General features: G+C 65.7%; 1 protein-coding gene across 1 annotated transcript; it reads right to left on the bottom strand.

The window, feature by feature from the left end:
• Nucleotides 1–1,681: 1,681 nt before the first annotated feature.
• On the bottom strand, nt 1,682–9,400 carry LOC126635221 (casein kinase II subunit alpha-like; the record flags this gene model as incomplete). The annotated part of the gene is made up of 7 exons (XM_050306251.1): nt 1,682–2,476; nt 2,567–2,656; nt 2,873–3,021; nt 4,062–4,162; nt 6,114–6,215; nt 6,288–6,398; nt 9,299–9,400. Coding segments are annotated over 7 exons (768 nt in total), but the record flags the coding sequence as incomplete, so codon positions are not given.
• Between the last annotated feature and the right edge of the window lie 404 nt (nt 9,401–9,804).

Raw genomic sequence — 9,804 nt, 5'->3', positions numbered from 1 at the left:
ATACCCCTGCACATCCCTGGGGGGGCTGTGGGACCCCCCTGGCCCCGGTGGAGCCTCCGTGGCGTTTCGGCACTTTATCGCACTGTCCCCTGTCCCTTTGTCCTTGTCACCCTCCCTGCCCGGAGCTCGGACCTGCCAGGACCTGGGGGGGCTGCCCAGGACCCTGCCAGGACCTGTCCCTGTCCCTGCCAGGACCTGTCCTTGCTCATGGCCCTGCCAGGACCTGTCCCTGTTCATGGCCCTGCCAGGACCTGTCCCTGTCCCTGTCCCTGCCAGGACCTGCTGCTGCCGTCCATGGCCCTGCCAGGACCCGCTGCCCCACTCCCCCTCGGCCCCACTCCACCCCTCAACCCCCTCGTGATTAAAGTCTCTTTTTTCCACGTTTTGCCCCATTTTTGCCTCTGTGGACCCCCCAGATCTCCCAGTTTGTTGGGGAGTGACTGGGACAGACTGGGGTGGAGTGAAAAAGAACCCCACCTGCAGGGATTGGGGCTGCAATTCCTTGGTTGGGAATGGCCCTCTCAGGAATTCCTCCCAGGAATTCTGGGGGAGGGGCGGAGAGAGGGACCCCTGGATGAGGTGGGGGAGGGGCTCCAGCGGGAGCTTCCTGGGGCACCTGGAGGGGATCCCGGCCCCGTCCTGAATCCTGGGATGGGAATTCCAGGTGGGAAGGGACCAGTGAGGCACCCCAGAGTCCCCTCTGCCCTTCCCCCTCTCCCAGGCTGCTCCAAGTGCCATCCAGGCCAGCCCTGGGCACTTGGCAGGGATCTCTGGGCATCTCTGGCAGGGATCTCCTGGGCACTTGGCAGGGATCCCTGGGCACTTGGCAGGGATCCCTGGGCACTTGGCAGGGATCTCTGGGCACTTGGCAGGGATTTCTGCTTTCCCTTTTCCCCCTGGGAAGGGTTTTCTCCCCCACCCCGAAGCAGCTCCGACCTCACCGGCCTCGGGACATAGAAAATAAATTTTATTCTTCACTTTTAGATCTCTGGGCCCGGGAGCCACCAATCCCTGGGAGCCCCAAATCCCCGGGATCCCCAAATCCCCGGGATCCAGGGTTCCTGGGGAGCTGGCACCCCTGGGATCCCCAAATCCCCAGGATCCAGGGTTCCTGGCACCCCTGGGATCCCCAAATCCCCAGGATCCAGGGTTCCTGGCACCCCTGGGATCCCCAAATCCCTGGGATCCAGGGTTCCTGGCACCCCTGGGATCCCCAAATCCCTGGGATCCAGGGTTCCTGGGAGCACCCCCGGCACTGGGACACGGCCCCGGCTCCAAACCCCTCCAGTTTTGCTCGTGGTTTTCCCACATCCAACAGAAGGGAATTCCCGGAGCCAGCAGGAGCCAGGGGCGAGGAGGGAGGCTCCGGAGCCGGGAGGAGGCAGCTCGGGGCTGGATCCACTGGATCCCAGCTCTGGAGCCGGGATGAGGCAGGTCAGGATCAGATCCCACTGGATCCCAGCTCTGGAGCCGGGATGAGGCATGTCAGGAGCTGGGATGAGGCGGCTCAGGGCTGGATCCTGGCAGCTCCAGAGCTGGGATGAGGCAGGGGAGGGCTGGAACCACTGGCTCTGGGCTCTGGAGCTGGAGGACGTGGATCAGGGCTGATCCTGGTGGCTCCAAAGCTGGGAGGAGCTGGCTCAGGGCTGGATCCCGGTGGCTCCAGAGCTGGAAGGAGCTGGCTCAGGGCTGGATCCCGGTGGCTCCAGAGCTGGATCAGGGCTGGATCCTGGTGGCTCCAGAGCTGGGAGGAGCTGGCTCAGGGCTGGATCCCGGTGGCTCCAGAGCTGGATCAGGGCTGGATCCTGGAGGCTCCAGAGCTGGATCAGGACTGGATCCTGGAGGCTCCAGAGCTGGATCAGGGCTGATCCTGGTGGCTCCAGAACTGAAGGGCTGGCTCAGGGCTGGATCCCGGTGGCTCCAGAGCCAGACGAGGCAGGTCAAGGTTGGATGCCGGCAGCTCCAGAGGCAGATGAGCTGGATTAGGGCTGGATCCTGTTGGCTCTGGGACTGCTCCCTGTGCTCAGGGCGGATCCCACAGTTCCAGATCCGATCCCTGTGCTCAGGGCTGGATCCCACAGCTCTGGAACCAATCCCTGTGCTCAGGGCTGGATCCCACAGCTCTGGAACCAATCCCTGTGCTCAAGGTTGATCCCAAGGCTCCGGAGCTGCTCGCTGTGCTCAGGGCTGGATCCTGTTGGCTCCAGAGCCAATCCCTGTGCTCAGGGCTGGATCCTGTTGGCTCCAGAGCCAATCCCTGTGCTCAGGGCTGGATCCCATGGCTCCAGAGCCACTCCCTGTGCTCAGGGCTGGATCCTGTTGGCTCTGGAACCAATCCCTGTGCTCAGGGCTGCTCGCTGTGCTCAGGGCTGGACGCTGGCAGCCGCGGGCACCGGTGACCCCAGGGCGCTGGGGGAGGCCAGGACGGGCGAGGCAGCCAGGCCGGAGAGGGGCTGGGCGGGCACGGAGCTGATCCCTGTGGGAAGGGGGCACAGCGGGGTTGTTGGGGGGTGTCAGAGCCGCTCCTGGGGGTCCAGGGGGGTCCCCAAGGGGGTCCCACGCTCACCTGCCAACATACTGGAGGAGCTGACGGGGGGCGTGCCGGCCGAGAGCCCGGCCGGGGCTGCCATCCGGGCCGGGTCCTTGGCAATGGGGTCTGGGGGCACAGGGGAGGGGAGGGGGTCACCCCCGGGCCCCCCGGGGTGGGCACCGCTGCCTCAACACCCCCGAGACCCTTGGGATGGCCCCCCCAGACCCCGGGGCAGGGGCAGCAGCCCGGGGAAGGTGGGGGAAGGGGGAAGGTGAGGAAGGAGCAGCGGGGCGGGGGGTGCCCCGGGGGTGCCCTGGGGGTCCCGGGGGTGCCCCCTCGTACAGAAGTAGGGGTGGTCCATGGCGTCACGGGCCGTCAGGCGGCTCTGGTGGTCGTAGCGCAGCAGCTTGTCCAGGAAATCCAGCGCCTCGGGGCTCACCAGGTGCTGGTTCTCGCTGTGCACAAAGCGCTCCCACCGCTTGCGGGAGTGTCTGCGGGGCAGGAGGACGAGGGGGAGGGAAAGGAGGAAGGGGAGGGGGAGGAGAAGGAGAGAGGGTGAAAGAGGAAGGGGGGGGAAGAGGAGCAAGGTGAATAGAGCAGCATCAGCCCGTGCCCACCGCTGGCACCCCCAGCTCACTGCCCGCTGCCCCCCCTGCTCTGTGCCCACCCACAGGGTGACACGGGACACCCCCTGCCTCCCCTGAGCCCCCCTCGAGCTCCCCGGGGGTCCCACCTGCCCAGGATGTCGTTGAAGGGGGTCCAGCTCCAGGTTGTATCCCTGAGCCCCCCCTGAGCCCCCAGGGGTCCCACCTGCCCAGGATGTCATTGAAGCAGGGTCCAGCTCGAGGTTGTACCCTGAGCCCCCAATGCCCCCAGGGGTCCCACCTGCCCAGGATGTCGTTGAAGCGAGGGTCCAGCTCCAGGTTGTACCCCTGAGCCTCCCAATGCCCCCACCGGGGTCCCACCTGCCCAGGATGTCGTTGAAGGGGGTCCAGCTCCAGGTTGTACCCTGAGCCCCCCAATGTCCCCCCAGGGGTCCCACCTGCCCAGGATGTCACTGAAGTGCAGGTCCAGCTCCAGGTTGTACCCCTGAGCCCCCTGAGCCTCCAATGCCCCCACGGGGGTCCCACCTGCCCAGGATGTCGTTGAAGGGGGGGTCCAGCTCCAGGTTGTACCCCTGAACCCCCCCCTGAGCCCCCCAGGGGTCCCACCTGCCCAGGATGTCGTTGAAGGGGGGGTCCAGCTCGATGTTGTACCCCTGAGCCCCCCAATGCCCCCAGGGTCCCACCTGCCCAGGATGTCGCTGAAGGAGGTCCAGCTCCAGGTTGTACCCCTGAGCCCCCTGAGCCCCAGGGTCCCACCTGCCCAGGATGTCGTTGAAGGGGTCCAGCTCGATGTTGTACCCTGAGCCCCCTGAGCCCCCTGTGCCCCCAGTGCCCCCAGGGTCCCACCTGCCCAGGATGTCGTTGAAGCAGGGTCCAGCTCCAGGCTGTACCCTAAGCCCCCCCCAATGCCCCCCCGGGGGTCCCACCTGCCCAGGATGTCGTTGAAGCGGGGGTCCAGCTCGATGTTGTACTTGTCGATGTAGTCGTACAGATCCTCCGTGCCCAGCACCTTGGCGATGCGCACCAGCTGGGGGGACACCACACTGGGGGCACTGGGGGGACTGGGGGGGTCCCTGACAGCCCCCCGGGGGTCCCAACACACCAGCTGGGGGGACACTGACACTGCAGGCACTGGGGGGACTGGGGACACTGGGGACACACGGGGGGAGGGGGACACAGTGTGGAGCTCAGGGGGTGTGGGTGGGGTCTCCACCCCAGTGTCTGTTGATGGGATCCCCACCCCGGGCTCTGTGGGATGGGGTGCCCACCCCAGTCTGTTGATGGGGTCTCCACCCCAATGTCTGTTGATGGGGATCCCCACCCCAGGGTATGTGGATGGGGTCTCCACCCCAGGGTATGTGGATGGGGTGCCCAGCCCAGGATGTGTGGATGGGATCCCCACCCCAGTCTGTTGATGGGGTCTCCACCCTGGGCTGTGTGGGATGGGGTCTCTACCCCAGTGTGTGTGGGATGAGATCCACACCCCAATGTCTGTTGATGGGGTCTCCATCCCAGTGTCTGTTGATGGGATCCCCATCCCAGGCCGTGTGGATGGGGTGCCCACCCCAGGCTGCTGATAGGATGGGACCCCCACCCCAGCCTGTTGATGGGATGGGGTCTCCACCCCAGTCTGCTGATGGGATGGGGTGCCCACCCCAGTCTGTTGATGGGATGGGGTCTCCACCCCAGCCTCTTGATGGGATGGGACCCCCACCCCAGTCTGTTGATGGGATGGGGTCTCCACCCCAGTCTGCTGATGGGATGGGATCCTCACCCCAGTCTGTTGATGGGATGGGGTCTCCACCCCAGCCTGTTGATGGGATGGGGTCTCCAACCCTAGTCCGTTGATGGGATGAGGTGCCCACCTCAGTCTGTTGATGGGATGGGTCCCACCCCAGCCTCTTGATGGGATGGGACCCCACCCAGTCTGTTGATGGGATGGGGTCCCACCCCAGTCTGCTGATGGGATGGGGTCTCCACCCCAGCCTGTTGATGGGATGGGGTCTCCACCCCAGTCTGCTGATGGGATGGGGTGCCCACCCCAGTCTGTTGATGGGATGGGGTCTCCACCCCAGTCTGTTGATGGGATGGGGTGCCCACCCCAGTCTGTTGATGGGATGGGGTGCCCACCCCAGTCTGTTGATGGGATGGGGTCTCCACCCCAGCCTGTTGATGGGATGGGATCCCCACCCCAGTCTGTTGATGGGATGGGATCCCCACCCATCCTGCTGACAGGACGGGACCCCCACCCATCCTGCTGACGGGATGGGACCCCCACCCATCCTGCTGACAGGACGGGACCCCCACCCATCCTGCTGCTGGGACAGGACCCCCACCCATCCTGCTGCTGGGACGGGACCCCCACCCATCCTGCTGACAGGACGGGACCCCCACCCATCCTGCTGACGGGACGGGACCCCCACCCATCCTGCTGACGGGACAGGACTCCCACCCATCCTGCTGCTGGGACGGGACCCCCACCCATCCTGCTGACGGGACGGGACCCCCACCCATCCTGCTGATGGGACGGGACCCCCACCCAGCCTGCTGACGGGATGGGACCCCCACCCATCCTGCTGATGGGATGGGACCCCCACCCATCCTGCTGACGGGACGGGACCCCCACCCATCCTGCTGATGGGATGGGGTCTCCACCCCAGCCTGTTGATGGGATGGGGTGCCCACCCAGCCTGCTGATGGGACGGGACCCCCACCCATCCTGCTGATGGGACGGGACCCCCACCCATCCTGCTGACAGGACGGGACCCCCACCCATCCTGCTGCTGGGACGGGACCCCCACCCATCCTGCTGATGAGATGGGACCCCCACCCATCCTGCTGCTGGGACGGGACCCCCACCCATCCTGCTGACAGGACGGGACCCCCACCCATCCTGCTGACAGGACGGGACCCCCACCCATCCTGCTGCCGGGACAGGACCCCCACCCATCCTGCTGCCGGGACAGGACCCCGCTGACCTGGTCGTAGTTGTCGTGGCCGTGGAAGAAGGGCTCCTTGCGGAAGATCATGCTGGCCAGCATGCAGCCCAGGCTCCACATGTCCAGGCTGTAGTCATACATCTTGGGGGGTGGAGGGGGCTCAGGGGGTTCTCCAGCCGGGACCCCCGTCCCAGGACCCCCTCCCCCCCGTACCTGGTAGTCCACGAGCAGCTCAGGGCCCTTGAAGTAGCGCGAGGCCACGCGCACGTTGTACTCCTGCCCCGGGTGGTAGAACTCGGCCAGCCCCCAGTCGATCAACCGCAGCTGGGGGGGCAACCCCGGGGGAAAGGGGGGCTCAGGGACCCCCAAAACCTCCCCCGGGGGAAAGGGGGGCTCAGGGACCCCCAAAACCTCCCCCGGGGGAATGGGGGGCTCAGGGACCCCCGGGATGCACCCCAAAACCTCCCCCGGGGGAATGGGGGGCTCAGGGACCCCCAAAACCTGCCCCTTGGGAAAGGGGGGCTCAGGGACCCCCAAACATCCCCCTTGGGAATGGGGGATGCACCCCAAAACCTCCCCCGGGGGAATGGGGGGCTCAGGGACCCCCAAACCTCCCCCTTGGGAATGGGGGGCTCAGGGTGCACCCCCAAACCTCCCCCGTGGGAAAGAGGGGCTCAGGGACCCCCAAACCTCCCCCTTGGGAAAGGGGGACTCAGGGACCCCCAAACCTCCCCCTTGGGAATGGGGGATGTACCCCCAAACCTCCCCCTTGGCAATGGGGGGCTCAGGGACCCCCAAACCTCCCCTTGGGAATGGGGGCTCGGGGACCCCAGGATGCACCCCCAAACCTCCCCCTTGGGAATGGGGGGCTCAGGGACCCCCGGGGTGCACCCCCAAACCTCCCCCTTGGGAATGGGGGGCTCAGGGACCCCCGGGGTGCACCCCCAAAACCTCCCCCTTTGGGAATGGGGGGCTCAGGGACCCCCGGGATGCACCCCCAAACCTCCCCCTTGGCAATGGGGGCTCAGGGACCCTCGGGTGCACCCCAAAACCTCCCCTTTGGGAATGGGGGCTCAGGGACCCCCGGGATGCACCCCCAAACCTCCCCCTTGGGAATGGGGGCTCAGGGACCCTCGGGGTGCACCCCCAAACCTCCCCCGTGGGAATGGGGGGCTCAGGGACCCCCGGGGTGCACCCCCAAACCTCCCCCGTGGGAATGGGGCCTCAGGGTCCCCCAGGATGCACCCCCAAACCTCCCCCCTTGGGAATGGGGGGCTCAGGGACCCCCAAACCTCCCCCTTGGGAATGGGGGGCTCAGGGTGCACCCCCAAACCTCCCCCTTGGGAATGGGGGCTCAGGGACCCCCGGGGTGCACCCCCAAACCTCCCCCGTGGGAATGGGGGGCTCAGGGACCCCCGGGGTGCACCCCCAAACCTCCCCCCGCCCGTTCAGCCCCCGGGGAGAGGGGACAGGAGCACCCCGGGGTGACACCACAGCTGCCAGTCCCTCCCCCACCCCGACCCCGCACTGTCCCCGTCCTCTCTCGGGGGGGCAGGTTTGGAATTTGCCCCCCAATTTGGAATTGGGAAATTCCCCCAATTTGGAATTGGGAAATTCCCATCTGATGGGAATTCTCAGATTCCGCCCTTCCTCCCCCCAGGTCTTCCCTCGGCTCAGGGTGCTCTGGAACCCTCGGGAGTTGGGAGCCCAGCAAGGGAACCGGCCCCGAGCGGTGCCAGGGGAGATTCCTTTGGGATATTTGGGAAAATCCCTGCTGGGAAGGGACCCCCATCCCGGGAGGATTATCGGCCATCCCTGGGGAGGTGGCACTTGGGGACAGGGGCAGGGCTGGGGGAGCAGGAGGAGGACTCCGTGGCCTCAGAGGGGTTTCCCAGTGTAAATAATTCCAGGATTCCACGGGAATTCCTGGGCAGGGCTCAGGGAAGGTTTGGACAGGGAACATCCCGAAGGAGCAGGGTGGGCTCAGCCCCCTCCCCAGGAACTGGGAGACTCCAGAGGCGCCTTTGAAGGGTTTTTACGGGAGGCCCCGGCCGGGCAGCTGGGACAGAGGTGCCGGGAGGGATTAAAAATTCCCTTTATGGGGCGGAGCAGGTGGGGAATAAAGGGATTTACGGGAGCAGCTGCGGGGGCTTCCATAGGGATGGGAATTCCAGCCCTTCCCAGGGGGATGACTCGGGGGCTGCACCTGAGCACGGGCTGGGGGCACAGATGGGGTTGGGGATGGGATGGGAGGCGGGGAGGGATCCAGGCAGGAGGGGCTGGAATGTGGCCAGGGTGGGAACGGAGCTGGGAAAGGGCTGGAAAACTCCTGAGGGAGCTGGGGGGCTCAGCCCGGAGAAAAGGGGATTGGGAGGGGTCCCAAGGGTGGGATTGGAGCTGGGAAAGGGCTGGAAAACTCCTGAGGAGCTGGGGGCTCAGCCTGGAGAAAAGGGGGATTGGGAGGGGTCTCCAAGGGTGGGATTGGAGCTGGGAAAGGGCTGGAAAACTCCTGAGGAGCTGGGGGCTCAGCCCAGAGAAAAGGGGGATTGGGGAGGGCTCCAGGGGTGGGAATGGAGCTGGGAAAGGGCTGGAAAACTCCTGAGGGAGCTGGGGAGCTCAGCCTGGAGAAAAGGGGACTGGGGAGGGGTCTCAGGGGTGGGAATGGAGCTGGGAAAGGGCTGGAAAACTCCTGAGGAGCTGGGGGCTCAGCCCGGAGAAAAGGGGGATTGGGGAGGGGCTCCAGGGTGGGAACGGAGCTGGGAAAGGGCTGAAAACTCCTGAGGAGCTGGGGGCTCAGCCTGGAGAAAAGGGGGATTGGGGAGGGGGATCCAGGGTGGGAATGGAGCTGGGAAAGGGCTGGAAAACTCCTGAGGGAGCTGGGGGCTCAGCCTGGAGAAAAGGGGGATTGGGGAGGGGATCCAGGGGTGGGAATGGAGCTGGGAAAGGGCTGGAAAACTCCTGAGGGAGCTGGGGGCTCAGCCTGGAGAAAAGGGGGATTGGGGAGGGGATCCAGGGTGGGAAATGGAGCTGGGAAAGGGCTGGAAAACTGAGGAGCTGGGGGGCTCAGCCCAAAGAAAAGGGGGATTGGGGAGGGGCTCCAGGGGTGGAATGGAGCTGGGAAAGGGCTGGAAACTCCTGAGGAGCTGGGGGCCCAGCCCGGAGAAAGGGATTGGGAGGGGATCCAGGGGGACACATCCCTGTGCCCCCCAGGGGTGCAGCCCCACCTTCCTGTGCTCGTGGTCGATCATGACGTTGTGAGGCTTCACGTCCCGGTGCATCACCCCCATGCTGTGACAGAAATCCAGAGCCTGCGGAACAGAGAGAATGTGGATGGGATGGGATGGGATGGGATGGGATGGGATGAGCAGGATGGATGGGATGGGATGGGATGGATGGATGGGATGGATGATGGGATGGGATGGGATGGAGATGGGATGGATGGATGGATGGATGGGATGGGATGGGATGGATGGATGGGATGGGATGGGATGGGATGGGATGGGATGGGATGGGATGGGATGGGATGGGATGGGATGGATGGGATGGGATGGATGGGATGGGATGGGATGGGATGGATGGGATGGGATGGGATGGGATGGGATGGGATGGGATGGGATGGGATGGGATGGGATCAGGGATGGGATGGGGATGGGGATGGGATGGGATGGGATGGGATGGGATGGGATGGGATGGGATGGGATGGGATGGGATCGGGATGGGATGGGATGGG

The sequence above is a fragment of the Myiozetetes cayanensis genome, unplaced genomic scaffold (genome assembly GCF_022539395.1).
Source record: "Myiozetetes cayanensis isolate MyiCay16 unplaced genomic scaffold, myiCay2020 scf1158, whole genome shotgun sequence".
Taxonomy (NCBI): domain Eukaryota; kingdom Metazoa; phylum Chordata; class Aves; order Passeriformes; family Tyrannidae; genus Myiozetetes; species Myiozetetes cayanensis.
This window is presented reverse-complemented; position numbering and strand designations above follow the sequence as displayed.